The following is a 24,628-nucleotide window of genomic DNA, read 5'->3' as shown; positions in this document are numbered from 1 at the left end:
GTAACATTTTCTTTGCTGTATAGTCAGGATTCTTCCCTGAAACTTTGAACTCTGCCATTTCTCCATGATTTTTTGATGCAACAGATGCAATTTGAAATCACCAGTGTTTTAACAGGCTTGCTCTGTGTAGTAATGATTCTTTAATTAAATCAACCACATTTTACTGCAATTTACATCTCTACAAGACCAAACTTGTTGCCATGAAAGACTGAGTGTCTTCTTTTTTTGGGGACAGTAGTAGGAGATGACTGAGGTCTGACATTCCCATCAACTGGTTTCAGCTCAAAACAGTTCAGTGACAGTCCAGACAGAGCTACCAGTGCAGATAACCAGGATTAAAAAATATTTTAGACCATTCTTGAAGTCAGAAGCAAGTTCATGATCTTCCTTTTGAAGGAGCAGCATGTTCCTGTGTGCTGTCCATAGATCTCCAGCCAGCATCAGCAGAGATTCAGTATCAGGGGATGATAAATCATTCCAAAAAGGATGTGGCTGCACTAAAATGGACTTACACAGACGACAAATTCCTTCTCCTGCACACGATAAATTACAGCCATTCACTTCAGGGCTGTGCTATAGTAACACTTCCTTATCTGCAAAAATGCATTAAAGCACTTACAAATCTTCCCCACAAAATGCTCCTCAGCACCTGAGCAAGCTAGTTTTCCTCATCATTGTGAAGCATTTCCATTATTTGTTCCTTATTAAACAGGGAAATTGAGCCCACTAGGGCTGCAGCCTCACTCTCCACGTTTGACTCAGTCCCATGTAGCTCAAGTGAGGCAGAGAGCTGCTGATGGATCTGAAATCTTTACCCTCCCCTCAGCCTACTTGTTAGTCAACATATAGAAACAATTCCTCACAGAACTGCACACTCCCAGTTTGCTTTTCAGCCCTGCTAGCATAAGTTTTCTAAATATCTCAGTCTGTCACTACCACTTGCAAGGCATCCTTTCACAGAAGTGTGATCTGCCATTATGAAAAAAGCTGAGGGCTGATTTCACACCTATGCTTGTTAAGTATTTTTTAAAGCAAATAAAGCTCTTTACTTAAAAAAATAATTAAAACTAACTCTTCATTAGCAGTTCAAATTGCCTAGGTAAATTTGGTCACAGCTCTAATTTGCACACAGTTTTATCAAGCTGTTTCATTTCATGCTTGCAGAGGATCACTTCCTGATTATTTCCCTTCCACACACATTTGTTGCCTTTCCACGATGGCAGCACCCTTTAAAAGCTTGAGTCCCAGCAGGGACAGCCCTGTGGCACTTTGCCACTGATGCTTTGGAGGCTGCAGGGCTGGATTTCACTGCTGCAGGGATTCCATGGGAAATCAGCTTCTACAACAGGAGGCTTTGTCATGTACCTAACCCCAAATCTCATGCATGAACAGTTAAAAAAATAAAAAAATAAAAAAAATAAAAAAAAAATATATTTTTGCCAGTTCTTCATTCTTCTGGACCCACCTAGCTTGGAGTAAATAGCACAACAGAGTTCTTGTAACTTAGAAACTTTTTGTCATCTTGGAAGTGGCAATCAACCTCTAACTCTTCCTGCTTTTTCTTGCATTCTGCCTACAAATACATTATCCAGGTAAATGTGAGGTTTTGAAAATGAGCCCAGGGGTTTTAAACAGCAGATTACCCCATAATCACTGATTTTCAGACTTCTATTTTCACTGGCCCTCTATTTGACCCTTTGTTTCCCAATTCATGGGGATTTTATCAACACTGAGCACAAGTAGCCTTCCAGCTTCACTGGAATCCTTTTGCTCTGTTATCACATCTCTTTACAGAAGCACTTGATTTTTTAATTTTTTTTTTGCTCAAGGAAAGGGCTGAAAAGTCACTAATTTTTCTGCTCTGCTGGAATCAGAAAAGACTATGGGTCTGAAGTGGGCTCTGAATTGCATAAATTATAGGCAGGTTTTGGATGGTGTGCACCTCACAGATTTGGGCTAGAAAATCCATCTTAAATCTCCCCACCAATCTCCCTCATCTGTTTTTTCCACATCTGCACTTTCCAATAGCAAATAAATAAACGATTTGCCATTGCCTGAAATTTCTGACTTTGTCTGATTTATTCAACTCTCGAGAGAAAACCAAATATGCTTGAGAGCACATTTGTACAATGCAGCACCTTTCACTCCCAGTAAATAGGGGCTCCAGGCTGCTCTTATCTCACCAGCCCAGAAGCAATTCCATCACGAGCCCAGAGCCTGCCTAAGCCCCCTCTTCAGAGCATCATTTAGCAGTTTTGTCAACAAGCTCCAGCAAGCCCCAAAGTAAAACCATGCCATGTAAATCCACCAGCGTACTCTGACCTGCAGAATTCCTATCAGGATGCTCTTTTACAAACCTCTTGAGGAGGAAAAGGAGTTGCTACACAAGTTTTTAGCACATTTCTAGGTATAATATCATCCCTGAATGCTCCTGCTCTTATCCACAAGCAGCTTTCACTTAAAACTGAAGCTGGCTGACATTCCTTGGACTTTAAAAACACAAACCACAAAGTTTCATAAGAAATAAACTCATAAACCAATTGGATTAATAAGTTTATTTCAGAGGGTGAGGGTGGTGCCATTAATATGAGCTGCCTTCCATTCCCCTTGCCAGTTTGAATTCCTTTACTAAAAACCAAAATTAAACTCATCTGAAAATACAACTCCCCCACAAATGGGCTCCACTGAAAAGACTGGCAGACTCTGACCCTCAGACAGATGTTTTCACTCTATTTTAAAGTATTTTCTAACTTTTACTAGAAATAAAATATTAAAAACAAACCATGGAAAAAAGGGATTAATACAAATAATGAACAAAGTTGTCTGTATAGAGTTTAATACGCTCTAATTTAATCATGTTCTCTTGTTATGAATCCAGAGAAAAACTACACATTTTTCAGTATTCCTCCAGGAGAGAGAGGGCAGGAAAACCGAGATTTTCAAACATTCAATGGGAAAAAAAACCAACCATTTTTTTAACAGATTAAACATTCTTAGCAAATTTAAAACATTCTGAGGCAGTAAAATCTGCAAAGTTCTATGAAATACTGTGATCACCAAAGCTCTGGTTTGTGCCTTATTGACATTTTTAAATTCTTACCCCTTGAGCATTTATGCACTAAGTGCAGGATGCTCAGTGCTCAGGCAGAGCATCCTTGGGTGTAGCTGCATCCTGTAGGATTCAAATGGATTTTATCTTTTCATCCTTCCCCCACCTCTAAATACAAACTTGATATTCTGATGGTTTGCAAAGAACTTGTATTTTTTTCCCAATGATGTCTTCCTTACTTGTTTGCATTTTGCTTTGAATTTTCCCTTTCAGAACCACAGTGCTAGGCAGGGAGAGGCTCAAACAAAACCAGAGAACACTTTTTTTGAGTGAAATTCAAGGGTATTTCAGGTTATTCACCTTTCAGTGTACCAAGGAGATCAGGGAGAAAATCCTGTTGTCTTCCTGACACCATGACACATCTTTATTGGAAAATAATGGGTTGGATTTGAGACAGAGTAATCACGTTGAGGTTTCTCCTTCAGAACATTCCAACCCCATTTTTTGCTGCAGGATGGGGGTGAACAGAGTGCTGGATAACAGCTCAGGAAGCTCCACAGCCTCTCAGGCTGTGCATTCACATTGCTCTGGATCACCTGGTATATGAAATCTCTTGTGCCTAACTTGGTTTGCTTCAAAAAGCCTCCTCTAGGGAAATGGGTTTGTCTTAATTTAAGTGTGTCTTTTGCCAGATCAGATATGAGGGCTATTTGTGGTTTGCTGCATAAAGTTGAGAAGTCTACTATGATTTTCCAGGAGAAAAAATATTCAAGGTTTATACTCGACGCATTAAGGTGGGACGCCGCTGATAAAATAAGAAACAGCTGGCAAATGAAGACAAGGAACAGCGTTAAAAAGAGAAACTGCGATGTTTTTCTTGCAAGAAGGACGTCAGCAACTCGCATAAATCCTGTGCAAGTGCTTAACACACATTTCACTGCAGACCCAGATACGAAGGAGATGTTTAAGTGTTGAAAACCAGCATATGGTAAATTTTAGCAGTGCTGTTTGAGCAGTAGGACCCATCAGCAAACTGGGAAACTCTCCCAGAGGAGGAAGGAAACAGCACTGGAGGCACAAGTGTTGATTATTTCACTGCAGGAGATGAAACTGAGGGGTCAGGGATGGCAGCCAGGGCTGTCCCCAAGTCTGTGTCCCAAAGTGGACAGAGGGTGCGAGATTGTCCCTGTGGTGGGACAGAAAAGGCAGCATGCACCAACTACTGAGCACCTGGAATTCTGGATCAGGGACAAGGCATGTGAGTGCACGTGCCCAGAGCTGGCTGGAAAACATGAATTGACAGGTCTTCTGTTTATTTTATCCATTTTGGGATGTTGTGGGGCAGTTGTTTTGCAGATTTCAGAGATCATTTGTTGGGTATTCAGTGGAGACAAACATTTTTGCTGACAAGTAAAGGAATCTTTAGTAAGAACTTTGTAGGTGATAAACATTTCATATGTAACAATTTCATATCATCGGAATCATCTTTGCCTCTATTAAAGACACCCATTACTAAAATGGAGTTCAATAGTACTTTTCATTGACCGTTTGACAATAAAAACGTATAATTCTGTAGTACCATAGTGACAACTTCCCCAAAAGATCTTCCTTTGTCCAAACAAAATTTTCTATTCAGAAATCAAATGCATACACAATGTTCAGACAACATTTCCACTGAAGATAAATGACAGAAATTCCATGCAGAGAGCAGAAAAATTTCAATTGCGTGAAAAACAAACACATTTACCATTTCCTACAGATCCACTTGAAATTTCATAGGACAGTGGCTGCAATTGAGGCTTCAATGTAACTGCAGAACGTTCAGGAGCAAATGCACTTTCAGAAAATGAACAGAATCAACACAGAGGCAGAGATGTCATCGCTCTGAGTACTCACCTCGTAATTGGCGATTGCTTCTCGATCAAGGCTTCGGGTCACAGACACGTCCCCGTTCATCTCATTGATCCTAAAAATTCCTCTGGGGTCTTGATCTACTCCCTTCCCAGAGAGCCGAAACTTCACTCCCTCAGTGCCTTCGCTTCTGATGACCTGCATGGTAGGAAACAAGTGATGGGCCACGTTGTAAAATCTTTTAAACTCATCCTAAAACCGCATAAGCTGTCTCAGTCTTTTAACTAATGCTGAGCTCTGTTCCCTGCCAATAAAATGGAACTATAAAATATGATTTCAATCATTCACAAGACACTGTGCAATTTTTGTGTTAAACCCTGGGAAAGCTGCTCATGTTCTTGGCCGGTTCCTATCTTATCTTTAGTGTCTTCAATTTCACTGCTTTAAGTTTCTGTTATTCCATCATTGAATTCACTCTGTGTCTGGAATTTGACATTTCATTTAATGCTATTTCCTCTTTTTAGTTAAATTGATAGAACAGCTACAAACTTACAAAAAAAAAAGAATATTCTATTGATTGCCAAGAAGCACTCTTATTTCACAACAACCTTTAGTATACCAGAGAGCCAACACACAATATTTTATAAGCCATCGTGAAGTCATTACACACTACTTTCAGGTTGTTTTTTTTCCCCCAATTCTCTTTCAGACTCTTCCTTTCCCAGGATTTTAAATCAAGGGAAAAATCTCTGCATGAAAATATCAGAATCCTACCCACACACACACCATGAGTGCATGGCGACTCCTTGTTACTCTCACCTTATTTTCCATGAGAACAAAATCCCTAAAAATCCGATTTCATGGCAGCCCCACATTAGTGACAGTAACATTTACCAACCTGCAGAGCCACACAACATCAGTTACAAGCTACAGGCTTTGCAAATTTGTATTTGTACACCAGAATCTGGGGGATTATAAATTAATCTTGCCCTTTAAGGCTGACAGTCTTGCCAAGCCATTTCTTCCCTCTGCTGCTTGGTGTTCTTTTGTTTCGAGCAATTTCATATCGCTGATTTCCGCAGAAACATTAAATCAAAAATTGATATTCTGGTCCGAATTATAGTTCAGGAAGAGGAAGGGAGAAAGTGGCCTTAGAAATCTGGACCTTCTCCAACTTTGAGATAATAAATATGCAGGGTGTTTAATAACGTCCCCGAGGAAATAAATGTTTGCTGCCCTATTGCTGTGGGTTGAGCAATGCTGGTTTGCAGATTACTGGGCAGGGAGATTTTGACTTAACTCCATAATCATTATTCCTTTATTTTAATTGGGAAAAAATTGCCACGAGTTATGAAATAGGAAATCAGCATTTTCAGAGATAAAGTTATGCTTTCCAAACCCTTTGGGGAAGGGACACATTTCAAAGTAAAAACCTGTTTCACCTCATTTTTTCTCCCTCCTTCCAACACTCAGAAACACTAATGGTTGAAGTTTCTTTCCTGTGTATTTTTGAGTAAGTCATGCCAAAACGCAGAGGCAGACAATACTGCAGGTGACAAAAGGGCAAAGTCACTTTGAGACTGCTGGTTTGGTGATGAACCTTGATCTTAATGGTTCCTGCTGAAAAGTTACCTGCTGTTCAGGTCATTTTTGGACCAATTTCTGGTATTTTTATGTCAAGCCTAAAAATCCATGTTTTCTTTAACAGAAAGCTATGCTTGAGATTTTGCAGTGTCATGAGCATTGCTCATTTTTCTAGGGAAAAGATGGATTGATCCTTTTCTACCCTAATGTTTGAGAGTGAGATGAGACAAGTGCACCTTGCCATAGAAGAACAGTGCTTTGAAAAGACTGAAACCAGCCCCAGGCCAGCACAAAACTCTAACCCAGAGATGGTTATACTACAGCCATTTCCACCAGAGCCACCAAACATTACCTGTTTATGACAAATTTAAGACACAGTATAAACACAATGCCCCAGTTGTAACAACCCACAATAAGAAAGAAAAATATTGAGAAGGGACTCCTCTGAAAGGGAATTTGTAAAAAAAAAAGTCCAGATTTACATATGGAATTTTTTCTCTATACTAGATAGAAAAGCAAGAATGTAGTAGTAATAATAAAAATGATGATAATAATAGTAGTAGTAGTGGTAGCAGTAGTAGTAATAGTGGTGCCTGCAAACCCAACCAGTGGGAAAATTTCTTCTCAGCATCGAATCTGGCAAAGATCTACACCTTGAATTTGATGGTGAGACATCCCAGTGGTGCCTGAAAGGTCAGTGCTCCTTGGAGCTGACCCATCCCACATCTCAAATCCTCCTTCACATCTCATGTACGGGAGGAGTAGAGGTTTCCTGAACGATTGGATGAACTCTCTCAGCTTTTTGAAGACTTCAGGGTGCTGTCACACTCACAGAGCAACTCTTTGGAGATCTTTTCTTTACCGATTTCCCTGTCCATGCCTCCAGGTACTGCACACTGATGTCCTGACCCAGAGCCCACCCTGAGCTGCTGGGGCACCATGGCAGAGTTTGGCCAGGAGCCGTGGGCGGCTCAGAAAAACTCATTTTCAGAAAGGTTCGTTAAAACGCTTAATTAGCCACAAGAGGGAGCCGCGAACTCCCAGGAATGCCGGCGAGAACATTACCATCTCCTAATTAAGATGCTTATATAATGGCTGCATAGTTCAAAGAAAGTGCATTTCCCAGTTCACACGGGGCTCGGTACAATGAAAAGTTTAATAAAAATCGGGCTTAATTTGCCATATGGTTTGGTGCTTCAGCAAGAGCAAGGAAGAAAACAGGAGGATTGTCTGACATCTCCTCTGCCAAGGCTGAGATTTGGAGCAGTGGCATAAACACAGCACTGTTCACAGGAAAATTTCCTAGCTCACAATGCAGTTGCAGAACAATGTTTTCCCAATATCCTGGCGGAGATAAAACAAGGCCAGACTATTTCTGCTGTAATGTTTACTTTGGGATTTCATTTTTGTTTTTCTAAAATACATAAATGAAATCCCACCGTCATTGCTACCTGAAGCCCAGACAGAAAAAGATATTTCCATAATTTTTTCACAGCTTCAGGAACTTCAGTGCAGGTTCTAATACTGACAATGTCTGCACCATATGGCAGTGGCTACGTGTTACATATAAAGGCTCTGCATTCTCAGGAAACAAGGCAGCCCAGGACACCAGCACCCACCCACTGGGAATATGGATAAGACAGGAATATTTTATCCAGCATCCCAATTTCCACCTATTTCATTCTCCCTTGTTCTGATGTCACAGGTCAGAGGGGACTTTCTGTGGGCAGATGGCTCAGAATAGACATCAGCTGAGCATCCCACAATAGCACGGGCTGTTGGAGGCTGTCCCTCACCCAGGACACCAGGACAGCACTGGATGGGCACTCAGGCATCACCCACTTTCCCATCTCAAGGGTATTTCAGACAATAATTGGGAATGGAAGCGTTCTGGGCCTCTCAATTTGGGAGGGACGTTGAGCACGTCCAGAGGAGGCAACGAGGCTGGTGAGGGCTTGGAACACAAACCCTGTGAGGGTCTGGAACACAAACCCTGTTTGTGTCTGGAACACAAACCTGTGAGGGTTTGGAACACAAACCTGTGAGGGTCTGGAACACAAACCCTGTGAGGGGTTTGGAACACAACCCCTGTGAGGAAGGACTGAGGGAGCTGGGGTTGTCCAGCCTGGAGAAAAGGAGACTCAGGGGTGGCTTTATCACTGTTACAGTTCCCTGAAAGGTGGCTGTGCTCAGCTGGGGTTGCTCTCTTTCACCAGCACTGACAGGACACAGCTTAAGCTGCGCCAGGGGAGATGCAGGCTGGATATTAGGAAAAAGTTGTGGGAATACAACTGGAGCTCAGAACTGCTCAGTTTGTCACTACCAATGTGGATCTGTTAGCCGTAGTAGGCCGCAAGCCTTGGCAGGAGCGAGTAGGCCCAAGCCTTGGCAGGAATGAGTAGGCCGCAAGCCTGGGTAGGAGTGAGTAGGCCCAAGCCTTGGCAGGAGTGAGTAGGCCCAAGCGTTGGCAGAAGAAAGCGGGATTTTGGAGAAGGAATGCAAAAGATAAGAAGGCGCTTAGTACAGAGTACTTAGCCAGCAGTTTCTATAGGGACTTGAGGGAAATATTGTATCCACCTGGCTAGCTTAAAGGAGGACTAGATTGAGCAATGTTATCTAGTTACAAGCAAACAATATACCTCAGTTACACTAATACTATTGGTGCGCTATTTTTAGTAACAATAGAAAAAGTATATAAACTTTGCTTTGTGGATCAATAAACGGCTTCATGGTTCCTTGCAAACCATGAAGACCCCGTCCCTTCTTTTCCACCGCCGTCAAAAAGTTTTCCACAGAAAGAGTGATAAAGTACTGGAATGGTCTGCCCAGGGAGGTGCTGGGGTCTCCATCCCTGGATGTGTTTATAAAAAGTCTGGATGTGGCACTGGGTGCCATGGTTTAGTTGAGGTGTTAGGGCTGGATCGGACTCAATGATCTTGAAGGTGTCTTCCAACCTGGTCATTCTGTGATTCTGTGATTCTGTGATCCACCCCACAGGCACAGCACCCACGACAGCCCAGCAGAAGGCTCTGTGATCCTGCTCAGCTGGAAGACCCTTGTGAGCAAGCAGAGCCCCAGGAAGCTGACAGGAGCTGCTTTCTGCTGAACCATGGCCAGAACAGATTTCCCCAATGCTGTTTTTCAGCTGCCATCATGTATCCCTCGCAGCTAAACTCATTTCAGCAATGTGATCCCCCTGTTGTTACGGGTTTATCACAAAAGTAAATCAGAGTGCTCTCAGGAGAAGAAGAGAAATAGAAGTACAAAAACCCCTCGCTGCCCCGAGAGAGAGATTTCACAGTTCTGCAGCACCAGCAAATCTGTCCTAAACAGCACCATCCTCAGTTACAGTTTTATTCTTTAAAAGTCTTTGCCTCAACCACTCCCCTAATTTCTGAGTTCTTGAATGATAAATGCATGATAATAGTTTCACTTTTTAATTAGAAAACTAATCCCACCCTCAGACAGGAATATTTGGTTCATGCCCCAGTTCTTTTCATTTCAGAGCATTACAGTGTCTCCCTTGTGATTTTTTTTAAATTTTATTTTATTTTATTTTTTTGTGGGGTTGTTTGGTTCTGGTGATTCCTGCTTCCCCTAGCATCTTAGGAAGCAAATTTATTCATAGAATATTTAAAGGTGAACTATTTTTTTCCTCAAATCACTGTGCTCGACAAGAGCAAAACAATGGTTTAGGTCCATTGTTTAGATCTCATATAAATAAACAGACACTTCCTGTCCTGCCATACTGAAAATTACTCTTTACAGTCAGAGGCTCCATCTGCTCCACGCTGACTCAAATACTCTTTCAACCAAAACAAATGCAAAATATTCCCATCGTTATTCAAAAGCATTAACCAACAGAAACTGCTTCATTACAGTAAGCTAAACACACAAAACCCATGGCTCGAAAGGAATTTATGTAATTTGCCGAGTTTAATAATTTATTATGTAAAAATTAATACCTCTAGCTTCTTTAATGAAAAGTCAGATGAAGTGGCTGAGCATGGGAGATGAATTGTGCTCTTTGATGGAGGCAGGTATTGCCTGACCTATCAAACCTGCCCTTGGCTTTCTCTCTGACTAGAACTTTCTCCAGACTCACTCCATGTGCAGGTGACAGGCCAGGAAATCCAGGGGATCATTCCCATAATGGTAACAGGAATTATAAAGCTTCTCTAAGTGCCTGCGTCCCTTATTGGTGATAATCAGAGATAAACCCAGCACAGGATATTTCTCAGGCACCACTTTCTCTTGTTCACATAATGGGTTATTAACTTCACTCTATTATCTGTCAAAGCACATCTGGGCAGGTGCCCTTTCAGGATGTTATCAGGTTATCCAAAACATCCAAAGCAAGTTAATTGGTATAAGAATGAACACTATTTGAGAAATTCATATAAAGAGCAAACCAAAATTTCAGGAGTTAAAGGTATTTGTGGAAAGCAACAACACAGGGGATATCACAGTCCTGAATTTCAAACCAGTTTCAACCTCCAGTCTATGGAAGAGGCAAGGTTTTCAATCTGTGTCCTTCTCCAGGAGCTTTCCTGAAAATCTGAAACCAGCCAAAAAAAACCATTCCCAAAATCCAGATATATGTGCTTGCAACTGGAGGGGCCCTCCAGCATCCAAAGGGATGGAAAGGGAAATGCCACCAGCAATGGGAATGTACAGCACAGACCCAGCCTCTGTGACAGCCAGGGCAAGGGAACACAAAGCTGAGCTGAGCAGTTTGGGTTCTGGGGGAAGCAGAGCTGGGAAAAAATACATTTAGTCCCTCAGACATTCTTCCCATCAGCTCCTAACATTTTATTTGACGCTGTTGACAGTCAAATAACAATGCACATCTACACATCTCCCAGAGAAAAGAGATGTACACAGACAGCAGACTGGATTTAAACCAGAAAAGAAGTCATAATTCAGTTATTTTAAACTTTAAGGGTCTATTTGCTGTTTCAGATCCTGGGTGGAACGCACAACTATAAAATATCTGATTTTTGCACTTGAAGATAGAGATTTGAATTATTGCAGGATCCTTCTCAATCAAAGAGATTACTCAGAATTTTAAATACAAGGTAATTAATCCTTTAACAAAGTTTGGATTCTGTGTTTATTTCTGTGGATCATTTGATATTTATTCTTACCCATTTAAACCTCAGTGGCACTGGGCAAAACTTATTACAAGAGTAGCAATTACTTCTTAGTCACATTCTTTTGCACTTATTTTCTTAAGACTCTTATGAATTACAGAAAAAAAGAAAAAAAAAGAACATGTGTATTATTCCAATAGTGCATCTGTAAACTGAAGTGTTTTAATATCTGTATAAAATTTCTGAAATATTCAGTATGGGTATGCTAATACCTTGAACATGAAAACTTTTATACCAACTTCCAGAGAAGGAACATGGGAATAAAAAATCAGGCATTGAAATTAAATGAATTAAAAAACGAGAAAACCTACACTGATGTTCTCAAGAGGATCCTTTTTAGCATTTTAACTCTGAGCTTTGTCATGCAAAACGTTTCAGGAAGTGTCAAATTTAGGAACAAGGTTGGCAGAATTAAAACACATGGTTTCAGCATATTTTGGATGCATTTTTGCAAGCCTGATTAGGGGCTGGAAGTGGTACCAATGTTCCTCGCCTGAAGGCATTCAGGCAAAACTGTGACTGCTCTGATCAAGCACCACATTGAGGACTTTAAGTACATGAAGGAAATAGAACTTGCACTGCTCAAAATGCAGGTGAAACACTGAAGGATTTTTTGGACTGGGCCACTTCTTATAAAATGTACGATACCAGCTCTTCTTTTGTTACATCAGTGCAAACAGAAGATTTTACTAAGTAGAAACAACTGCAAATCCAAAATTTGACAAGGTTTATAAATTCCATAGGCAAATATTTCAACAAAGTACCTCAGTGCATGAAAATGACACAATATATTGAAAAACCAGTGAAGTTGTTTCACCACCAGGGCTCCATTTTCCAGGTCTTTTTAGAATAATCAAAACCAATAGGGTATTTGATATTCAACCAAAAAAATATCTTCTCAGCATAATGGTGTTTTATCATAATTACGCATAAATGTTTACAAAATTCAGATCAACTTTGTGGTGGGATGCACAGGTGCTCAAGTGAAGCAAAATGAATTTATGCATGTGGGAGCCCTGGGCACTGGTGGATCCCTTCAGCCCCAGGTTCATTATCGTGGCTGTACACAAATGCAAGAATTCTCCCTGAAGAGCCCTTCCCAGCAGTTGCAGGGATTTAAATTTGAGGATTTAACCAATATAAATAGCTAACAGTGAGCATTTGCTCAGAGATCGAAGCAAAGTAATTCAATAAACACATCAAGATGTGCATTAGCTTTGTAGCAGGTAATTCCTCAGCTTCCTTTTACTCCTAATTTATAAAGAGCAAGAAGATTCATTACAAATAATTTTCCCTCTCCCTGTTCCTAGCAGTCTATTCACAAATAAATCTGCAGACTCAGGGTTCTGTGCACAGCACAGAGTTCACAAACTCAGGTTTGGTGATCTCAGAGGGAAAGGACTCAGAAATGTTCCTTGTCACAGGAGGCCTGGCTGTTTCAGGAACCATTTAAGCACCATATTTTATTTGCTACTTAAGTGACTTGCAAACCCTGTCACCACTCTCTGCTGAGTGACAGCCAGACAGGGAGCAGCTCCAAAGTTGAGGTCTGTTAGGAAAAACCTGACTGTGATTGACAACATTAAAAGCAAAACTCAAAAGATCCCCTTAAAAACAAACAAACCAAGGGATTACTTGGATTTATAGAGGAGCTTTACTGAAAGCTTTTCACAGATCTAAAAAGGCAGAAATTAAGAGGTAACACTGCCACATTTGATTGTTTGGAATTGTAAAAATTCAGGACTGAGGACAGAATACACAATGTGTAATCATCACAGGTGTAGCCAAATCTGGAAGAAATGGGAGAAAAGACAACAGACCCAACTTACAGCACCTCTTCCCAGGTATTTCACAGTGCTGTTTATTCTGAATAAGATCAAAGTCTTAATTTATTTCTGAGAGCCTCTTGTGCAGCATCCAGACAAGCACCAGGCACTTCTGTGGCCCTGGGCTGGAGTGCAGGGCAGCAGGTGAGCAGGAATCCTCTGCTGATGAGGTCTGGATTCTCTGAGCAACACAAAACCCTGCTGCTTCCTCTCCCTGCAGCCACATTTGCTGCCCCTGGGACTCAGCTACAAATGTTATCTTTAGATCCATGCACGCAGCAAGGAAGGGAATCAAGATCTGGATTAAGTGGGACCCTCCAGCTGGGCACAGTAATTGGAATTGCAGAACAAGGCACTGAAGTTGCAGAGAGGACCTGAGGAACTGAACAGGAGTAGTGAAGTGGGAAAACAGAGCTGATGAGAAGGATTCACCTAAAATTCTCTTGAAAATTAAGACTCAGCTGAAGCTGAAGACGTTTCTTGGAAGATTTTGGCTAATTTTATTTTTGCTTTAGCTAGCAACCTGATGAGTCTTGAATGTGAAAATATTTTGCAATTAAAATGAACTTAGAGGAATAAGTACCCTATCAAAAGTACTTAATTTTTATAATTGAAGATATTAAAAAAGAAATATCATGATGAAGAGACTTTTTTTCTAAATTTGGTTCGATTACATACAGTCTGTCTAATACTTCTGGATACTTTAAGAACCTGCTTAGCACCCAATTCCCACTTGTAGCAAACAACCCACAGATCTAATTATAGATTTTCCTCAGTCACTAGTTCCCTAGGAAACAAATCCATGGCTCATGTCTTGTTCATGGAAGGTCATAGGAGGAAGATAAATATTTTTCTGTGTATAGAAACTTGTCTAGAGGTCACAGGTCTACATCTCAGCAGATGCTGGTGCTTGTGCCAAGGGCAGATGGCAGCTGTGCTTGACTGTTATCTGGGACATTTAAAAATTTTAAACATTTCACTGTGATGAAGCACTGAATGCTTCCATCAGTAACTTTATGTTTCTTAAAAAATTTTAATTAAAATTTTAATTTTGGTTCTCTACACTCATTTCAATTTTTATCGGTTGATCCACTTCACTTCTCATCTAAAACCATCAGAGGTCAATTCAAAACCTCTGTGAGTAGTCACAACTCCTTAAAAATTTGGGGCAGAAATGTAACTTCAAGTTATGAATGGTAAATATAATTTGTATTTTCTTCATATTGGCCATTAAATTATCAATATTATCACAAACCTAATCAAAAATTTTGCCTATAAGCTTGAAAAACCTTTTGTTAGCAATTCCATAAGTGACTGAAAATCTAACATGACAGAAACTCTGATAATGTTACTCAAAAGAAAGTTTTAACTACACCTTGATAAATCTGACTGCTTCTAATTTGAAACAAAAACATCCTATATTTACTAAATGGCAGCATTAATGGGTTTTTAAATCTAAAATCAGACAGATTTGATTACATTATATTAATCTACTGTATTAGTAAAAATCCTAATGATACTAACACTGAAAAGAAATTTAAAAGCAACAAATGAAGCATCTACAGAGTGACTCCTGCTTGGTTTTAGCAAAGCTAAATATTCAGTTCATAGAGTAGAATCATTACTTGGGTAGAAGAAAATGAAGGGTGATGCTGATATTTTCACTGCAGGTTTTGCCATTTATTCTATGGCAGTTTTATTTCAAAGTTTGTAATTTGAATATGAGTGCACCCCAAGACAGAACTTGCTAAACACGCACTAATTCGAGGGGTTTGGAGAGACCCAAAACTCAGAACATCTGTTCCTTCCCAGGTACTCCCCAAAACACAGGAGGTCTTTGGAGTGAATTTTCAAACAATTGCAACATTTCTAAAACCAGAAAAGGAACAAGTGTGATCACAGAGGGCTGGTGGTGGTGAGATCAGGATGGTTCCTGTCCCTGCTGCCCCCCAAGGATTTATTTGTGTATCCACTGTGAAATCTCTGCCCCTGTTTGTGCCTTTGTGAGGGCTCTCTCCAATAAAACTGTGGGCAGTAACAAAATTATTCCTGTTTACTCACATCAAGATAACTCTGAATACCTAAATCTGGACTTGCAAAACTGCATAATTCAATTTTGCAACAACACCAATTACCCAACCTGAATTTAGGCAGAAAATAGCTGCTTTAGGTTAGTGTGATAATTCATGCAAATTTTATAATTTCCTTCCTCAAAAAACTGGAAGCTGAGCCATACAATTTAAATGCAGAGAGCATCTACATTTTGTGACTCAGCAAGACAAAAGCTGTCGCGGTTCCAAGTGAGGGTGTCTTTGTTTTAGTCTCATCTCCTATTGACACAGATATTCCTATCAATATTTCTGCATAAACATTTGCATTTGTGTGCAAAGATTGGCATCCACACCTGGAGAAACTGTGGAAGAAGGCCAGATTTGGAAGAGAAAATACTTTACCTTTTATACTTAGTGAGAACTCTCACAGTCCTTAGCAAGTGTTATCTTAAGTGAACCTGTTGCCACTGATTTTCTCTGCTGGCAAACAAATGTCAACCTGATTTAATCTAGCTTCTCATTTAGAATAAAAAACTCCACAAAAATCTCCTGCAGAAATAATCTGAAACGTTGAGGGGATTACAAGGGTATTGGAAAGAACTGCACAGCTGCTGGCTTTGAGCTCAAACAGATTATTTTAAGAGTGTAAGTAAGATTTACTGGTATCTCTGAGAATAAATAACAAATAATCCACAGAATGTTGAGTGATCAATTACACTGTGCTTAAAGTTTGAAGTAATCTCTTTTGAGAAGCTTTATTCAGAATTCAGCCAAACCAGTTTCTTATTGATCATCATCAGAAAAAAAGGCTTCAACTCAGGTGACACAAAAATGTTCTTCAAAATACTTTCCCAGATTTCAAAGTGCATTGATAAACACAGATCTTCTCTTGAACTTTCACTAAACAACAAATGAAACTACAGTGTAAAAAATTACAAAACTACAGAGTAATAATGTGGAGCGATGACTCTCACAACCAGCATTGCTCACTTCTGTGAAGAATTCCAATTAAAAAAATAAAGCTAGAAATGTAAGCTTAGTTAAAGCTTCAGTAAACAGGTTCTGTAAAGATTACACACAACAACCTGTGGATGTTTTAACCAATAATTATTAAATATAGGCTTAAAATATAAATGATCTTTTAAAATACAAAACATTTCTAAAGTCTAAGATGACCTTTATGGGAAGCTCTAGACTGAAACTATTAACATAACAATCTATATTGGCATTCTTTTTAGAAAATAACTTTCTAGGCTGCCTAAAATATGGTACTGTTATCACACACATCACCAGTAAAATAAACAAATAAACAAATAGAGAAATAAAAATTTTAAATGCAATTAAAAAAAAAAAATTCTTCTTGGTCACTTATCTCTGTTTTTATCCCATAGGAAGCTGTGTTTTTCAATGTTCTGTGGAGCCTAGTCCATCAATGTCTAACATGTCTTTTCATAACAACTACACCTTAAAAAAAGTATTTCATTACATCTAAGACTGCACGGAAAAAAAAATCCATACTGCAATCCATGAATGTAACGAGAGTATTGTTAGGCTTCCATCACCAACCACTAACAATTAAAATATTAGCATTCAAGAATCCATATAATGCACAAAGAACAGAAATTCTGTTCTTGAGCTAACTGAATAAAATGTACTTTTTAAAGGAAGGAACCAGAGGGTAAATACACCCAAGGTTCCATAATAAAAAGTTTGATTTTTCCCAATGGTGGCCTGAGGCCAAGAAAAAATTGCAGGCAGTAGAAAAAATGGATTCTTTTTCTTTTTTTTTTTTTAACATTGCATTTCATAAACTTTCAAATTAGTATCAGCCTCTGAATTTGTCATTTATCGTTACTTAAATCTTAATTGCAGTTGTTATACAATTAAAACAAAAAAAAAATCTGAGCTTTTTAATCTACTTGTGACTAAACAAGATATTTTTCCACTACCTCTAGCAGCTTTATCTTTTCTAACTCTGACAAAATTAGATGCTTTCCAGTCACATACAATTGCTTTGCCATAACACTGTTCAAAGTCAAAAAATACTATTTAAAGCTAATAGTAAGATTTTGTGAAAGTTTGAGCTGTTAAATTACTAAAGTGTTACATACATAGGATTGGTGGATAATGGCTATGGCATTCTTTATCTTGCAGAATGTAAATGTAGCTAATAGTGTGGAAAAAAACCATTTTAATACTTTAGCTGAGATTGAAGGAAATAAAGGATAGAGAAAGACATTCAAGAAGTAAAATTCACACTGAATAAACCAGAGCAAAAAAGAAAAAGGGGGATATTTTTATAAGGTATTCGGAATGTTGGAAAGAAATTTCCTCTTTTGTAACAATGAGATTTTCATTTAAATGAGCTGAGGAGTTGGGGAGGTTCTGTTCCCTCTACCAGAACAAGCATAAGAAACTTTAACCTGACTCAAAAAGAGCAGTTTAATGCTGTTTAATGGGAATGAACCTGACATAATCTAGTCCTGCTATTCTAAGGGACATATTGGATTCCAAGAGAAAAGCCCCATTGATCTGTGCTCTGGAACAGAGTCTGGGAGGTGGATTCACCCCAGGAGTGATCCTGATGCCAGAGCATCCTTGCAGTGATGTCTCCCTTAATTCAGTGTTCTCAGGGCTTCATCCCATGGTGCTTAACAAACATGCCATCTACCCTCCAATGATAGAATTAAAACTGGAGTCAAACAGAAACACAGCTCTCCAGTGTCATTTTAAACTGGCAAAATATAAATATCCAACCAGTCCCTGCTCCACTTCAGTGTGCAGAGAGAGGATCCAGCTGGATTGTGCACCAATATTGGAGCCACAGCCATTCTGGGCCTTGGTTTTATCTCTGGAACAGCACCCAGGCACTTCTGGGCTTTGGATTTCTAACAAGGCACTGGCACAGGGCTCATGAAGGGAAAAGAGAAGGCACACCCAGAGAACAAACCAGGATTCCATTCCATGGCTGTTCACACCTCTGCTAACCACTCCTTACACATTGTGGCATCATTAAGTGATAATCTATAATCACCCATGGCCACATTTGACTTCAATTACATCGGTGTGAATCCAAACCACTCCTGCTTTTCCTGGACATTGCTTCAGCTCAGGGTTAACAAACAGCCCAGTTCACACAGGCTCAGACCATTGTTGTAGTTCTATCATTCAGAACAAATGAAAGCAGTAACAGCTATTTCTCATGTAATTAATTGCTGTCTCCCTATATTTTACTGCCCTTATAGTATGGCTAAAATGTCCAAAGATAACAAATATTATATTACATGTACTACTGAACCTGTTCTACTACAAATTTACTATGTATTTTCAGTCAAAAAGGATTAGACTTCTCTAAAATATTAGTGAGTTTCCTATGAAAAAAGAAATATATGGAGATCATCCAAATAATATGCTAACATCTACAAAGATGAAGGCACAAGAGCACACCCATTCTCACAAAAAAATCAGCAGTAAACTTAAAGCAATGTCTTTTTCTCTTCTAATTTAAGGGAAATGCAGGTAAAACTGCAGCAATAATTAATGAGGCAAAAAGAGCCTTTTAGATTAATGAAGCAAGTTCCTTTCCCCAGGATCAGGTATTGTTGTTTAATTTTTACCAGAAGTTAAGGCTGCAGGCATATGATCACAATTCTCAAATAGAAGTAAAAAAAATATTTAACGGTATTAAAAACTTTTTTTAAAATGTAAATTAGTCAACAACCCATTGTGGAGGTACAAAAATAATTTAGCAACGTCTACCAAGTTTATTAATAATTAAAATCACCTTAATATGTATGTTTCTATGGTTACACTTAATGTGTTTAGAATACAAAAGGATATTAAAAGAGTCCCAGGATTTCCCAGCTAATATGAAGAGCAGAGAGGCTTTGAAATTGATCTTTAGGAAGAATAGTCAAGTCATTCCAACTGCAAATCATTCATTTCAATTTCAGCCAGAGGAATCAATGGGCAAGAAAACAGATCTCTCATCAATTAGGACTGCTCCTCTACATCTATCACTTTGACCTATCTTGGGAATTTTCAATTGACAGCACAGTATATTAGCATTAAACTAAACCTACAGAAAAATAAATATTGGAGAAATTTATATTAGAAAATTGTACTGGCTAAATTTAACCCTTCTGCAGTATCTGGGAGAGGAAGCCTGAAACCACCCAGTCCAAAACCCCAAGTTCAAATGAGCCCAACCTCCAGGACAGCTCCTGCACATTGAACAGCCCAGGACAAACAGGGGAGGTGCCAGCCCAGCATCCCAGGGGGACAGCAGCAAGGAACCAGACTAAATCCCTCTAGCAGGCACTATAATATCTCCTTCCACACTACAGCACAACTGGAGATCGTCAGAAATGCCAGAAGAAGTAACTTTAATTCCATTTTAGCTGCAGATTACACACACCATCACGATGAAGGAAATGAGACACCTAAATTCCCCTGAAAATGTGGGCCTTGGTGGCTTAAATCTCACTGCTTTCAGAAACAGCTTTTTGTTTCTACCATTGCCTACATGCTTTTGAAATGCAGAACAACTCTATAAATAATAAAGCAATATTTGAAGACAAATAATGAGTCAGACATTCCTCACCCCTCTGCTTTCCAGACACATTTGAACGCTAGAAATTGTATTTAGAAGAATAAGAGCTTAAACTAGACATGGTTTGTGGAACTACAGAACTGCAAAGAAACTGTTTGTGCAGCCACCCTGAAATGTTTCTGCAGTGTGTTTTCTTTACAAAGAGCAGTACAAATAATTCAAGGATGAGCCAAAAAATTACACAGGAATGGCTGGGGGTCATTCCTGGACACATCTGCCCCTGGATTCTCCCTGCAGTGATCGATGTCATCCTGTGCCAGCATCACAAACCCTCAGGCACACAGCAAGGACACCCCTTCCTTTGGGTGACAGCTCACAGAAAATCACAATGCTTGACAAAAAATTATCAAGCAGTTCTAACCTTCAGCACTGTTAAATCTCTGCCACACTTTAATCTTTCTGTTCCTTGTCAGTCTCATGACTCGTGTTGGATGATCTGCAAACTCTGTCACTGCAATGTCTCCTTTTCCAGATAATTTCTGTTGTGTTAAACAACACAAATCACTGTATAAATCCTTGGAAGTATCTATTGGTAAAACCTTCCCTGTGGAAATCTGTTTCCACACTGATGTTTCAATCATTTTTTTAGCCAAAGGAAGCATTTCCTCTCAGCAGAGAAACCCAAGTATGGTTTATTGATCAGATTTATCTACACCTTCAGCTTCTCCACAGATCTTAATACACCTAGGAAATATGATTTGCCTTAAAAAGATCCATGTCGACTGTTCACTTCATGATCACTCCAAAGTTTATCTGTTCCAGTGGTTGCTGCATCTTGGCTTTGACTGATTGCCTGGTGCAGGAATGGGATTCAGTGGGCTCTAGTTCCTAATGTTTTTCAAGGCTTCTTAGGGAGCTTTCTAAAAAGAATAGAATTTAAAAAATGTGAGCCCCACATTGCAGAGCAAGTGAAGCCAAATGCAGGGGTAATTATGTGCCTCAGTCAGGAGTTAATTCCCAGTTAGAGCTCTCTCCAAACTTCCTCTTTCCTATTTTATAATAATAATTTTTTTCTCTTTTGCTCTGAATCCATTTCTTTTGACACTTCATTTTGAGATTCTCCTTCATACTCCTGTTCCCTTCCTCCACCAAGAACATCTGCAGTGTGGCACAGCCTCCCTTCTTTCTAAAATAATTGAAATAAATATTGGTAGTTTATAGTTTTCCACTTTGACAGGACTTTCACTTTTTAAGGGAAGCTGGGGATTTTGAAGAATCATCTTACAGACTTTTTGAACCCCCAATAAAACTGTTTGTATGAACTGTTTGCCAGGTATTTGATTGTCACCAAGATCTGTGAAATTCAAAATCTCCTGACTGTAAATTAATGACTGAAACCAATGGCAGACTCTGTTCGTAAATTATGTGCAATGAGATAATTTCTCTCTCTTTTCAACATAATAATTTCTTTGAAAGCTACTGTGTAAGGGTCCACATGGTTCATTACACAAGCAACAGGGAGTCCCTCCTTGAGAGAATCAAGGACAAAAAATGCCAACTGAGCTGAATTTTGCCTCTAGTCTTTGACTTTAAAAGCTGATTGGGAAATTTCTGTCTAATTCTAAAAATCTAATTAACTCTGATGTCCAATAAGAATTTTAGAAAATATCTCTTTTGAAAAGCATAGGAAGAAGAATTTATTTTTTGTTCTTGGCTGTGCTGCACTGTGCCTGTCTCCATCTGCTATAAATTAGAAACACCTATGCATACACATCAGTTATCATCAGGGAACATGTGCTGCATTTGTTCCCAGAATTAACAGGCTGTTCAGGATAGGAGTCTCAACATGAAAAATGTGGTCAAAGCTTGTTTTCTAGGACAGGAGAAAAGGAGCTAGTGGGTGCAAACAGCAGCAACTTGTCCTGAGCTCCTGGCAGGTGAGTGAACCACATCTGCATCTCCTCAGATGAAGAGTTTGGAATCACCAATCTTCGTGGAATCTTGGGGGAATGAATGAATACAATCCATTTCCTACTTCTTACAAATGTAACTTTTAGTACTTATAAAGAACATCCTTCATCAGTCACGTCCCAAAGGAAACAATACGTGTTTTTTAAGATTTCTCATTAACAGATAATTACATGTTGTTTGGTTTGGTTTTTTTTCCCAAAGCATCATTGTATCATTATTGCATTGTGGTTTTTTGTTTGGTTTTTTTTTTGTTTTGTTTTTTTTGTTTTTGTTTTTGTTTTTAATAAAAAAGAATATGATTTAGTAACAATTAGGATTCTCACAAGAAAATTGCTTAATGCAGTAATGATAGTATAGGAGTTTTCATAGGAGATTAGTTAGGACTTAGATATGAGATTAGTAGTTAGATAGAAGCTTGAAAAAAAATAAATTATATTAATTCAAGTTAGTTTTCATGTTCCAGTGACCCTTAGCAAATTCAGGTTTGCCCAACTGCACAGTAATACTGGATGAAGTTGATTCATTATTTTTTCCTATTGTCACACTTTCAGGATGCTCTGCATTGCCTATTTTGTACGAAATTCATACAGATCCTCACAGTTTTCCTTTTATATAATTAACAAGCTGCCCACTGCAGTCTTTGATCTCTCCATGTGTCTGATTTAACCATCATTCCAACCCTACAGCAGCTTCTTCAGGAACATTTAACGGCTTCTTTGTCAAGCAGAAAAGGATCTGTTGAGGAAAGGCTGTTCTGCTGGACAGCTGATTCTTTAATCTGATCTCCTGAAAATTATAACACTTAACTGATCCAGCTTAAGCCTTTTGGCTATTTTTGACCAAATTTTATTAAAAAAACACACAACATACAAAGTTCCTTAAAGTTCCACAAAAATTGGAGCAATGCAGAGTGAAAAGAACTGTTGGCACCTGCACAGACAGAAAGGAAGGAAGAATTTCCATTTCTCACATCTACATTCATTGCCTGATCAGGTCAGCTGCAGCTCCAGGATTTGCTCCCTCTTGAAATATTGAAATCTTGAAATCCCAGTTTGAAGTATCAGGAGGCAGAAAATAACCCCAGGGGATTATTTAGGGTCATTGTGCTCCAAGTGCTATCATCAGTAAGAGCACCTGGGTTTGTTGCAGGGAATTATTATTTGTAGCAAACCAGCTTTCATCACTTGTATTATCAGGAAATACTTGTAATAGATTGTAAATCAGGCTTGAACATGAATTCTGTTAAATTAATATAACCCCTAAATTCAAGTTGTAGCCAAGCTCAGCTACATTTACACTGCTGCTTTTTTTTTTTTTTTCAATTCAAATAAGTAAAAAATATATTAAGACACATGTTATTGGATTATAGGGATCACTACTACTTTCAATTTCTGGACTTCATTGTTGAACAGATTCCTATTATCAAATCCATTCTCAAGCTCAATTGAAAATGTAAGCTTAATAGTTTAGTCCATGCTTTGTAGAAATGAAAAGAAAAACTTCTGAAGCTGTTTGAACCTTGATGAAAATCCTATTTTCCAAGTGCACTTTAAAAGTTTTCCCTAAAAACCAATTGAATAAAGCATAACTTGATATGTGCATGATCACTTTAACTCACACTTCCTTCAAGGGTCCTTTTTTCCCACTTCAATCTGCCAGGAGGGTTGGACTTACCAAAATTCCATTCCCACTTTGATGGGAGAATTTCAGTCAGCTTCAGCATGCTTAGGGTCAGGCAGGGATACAGGAAAGGGAAATGTTTTAGTGTGTGCTTACAAGACTCCATGGCAGTGCTGAGGGATGAGCACAAGCTCACAAAGACTCAGCTTAAACTGCAGCTCAAGCTAAAGAATGTTACTAAAATAACGCCCCAGCAAAACTGGGCAAATATTTTAAGAGTCACTTCAATTCTTAGACAGAATTTGTATAACTATTTATCCCATGTTATGCACTGAATATGACACAGATGGAAACATGGCAGGGAAATAAGGTATGGAAGAGAAGCAATGCAAGGGACATTTGTGGAGAGAAAAGCAGATTTTCCATGGACAGTGAGAAGAACTCACAGCAGCAATTTATAGATTAAATGGGAGGAAAACACCCACAAAGTCAACAGCATGACCAAGAAGAGAGTTCATGAAAGTCTGGATGTGTTGTGCAAGCCTGTAGTCATTTATTGTTGTGCATCTCTGGAATGTACATAAATATATGTATATTATGTGTATATGTATAAAAATAAAGCATGGAGAGTGTGAGTCCTACATTTAAACCCCAAATGTGTCAATTCCAATAATCACCATGACTTCATAAACAGCCTGAGAAAATTTGAGGAATATCGTGGCCAAACCAAAAATCTACTCTCTCCTAAGTTAAATACAGAACTTTGGAAAGCAGGTTAAACCCAAAAAGTACAGTTCTTTGAATTCTTAATTTGTCTTTGTTTAAGCAAAGTTTCAGTGGTAGAAAGTGATTTTTCTCTTTGTGAGTCATTCTAGAGAAAGTAGAGTGGTCAAACTAAACTCTTCTTTTCCAAACAAAAGGAAATTGCTTAATATGTGGAATTTTTGTAATTGAAAATTTTAGGTCAACAG

The 24,628-nt window shown here is 38.9% G+C and overlaps 1 protein-coding gene across 1 annotated transcript in view; it reads right to left on the bottom strand.

Moving 5' to 3' along the window:
- Positions 1-24,628, bottom strand: part of CDH13 (cadherin 13) — a 445,458-nt gene that overhangs the window by 226,796 nt on the left and 194,034 nt on the right. The window contains exon 5 of the mRNA XM_033069460.2: positions 4,946-5,098. Coding sequence (XP_032925351.1) covers positions 4,946-5,098 — 153 coding nt within the window. The remainder of the gene's footprint in view (positions 1-4,945; positions 5,099-24,628) is intronic.

This window comes from Catharus ustulatus, chromosome 11, assembly GCF_009819885.2.
Source record: "Catharus ustulatus isolate bCatUst1 chromosome 11, bCatUst1.pri.v2, whole genome shotgun sequence".
Lineage (NCBI taxonomy): Eukaryota > Metazoa > Chordata > Aves > Passeriformes > Turdidae > Catharus > Catharus ustulatus.
Note: the sequence above shows the minus strand (reverse complement) of the source record. Positions and strands in the feature narration are given on the sequence as shown.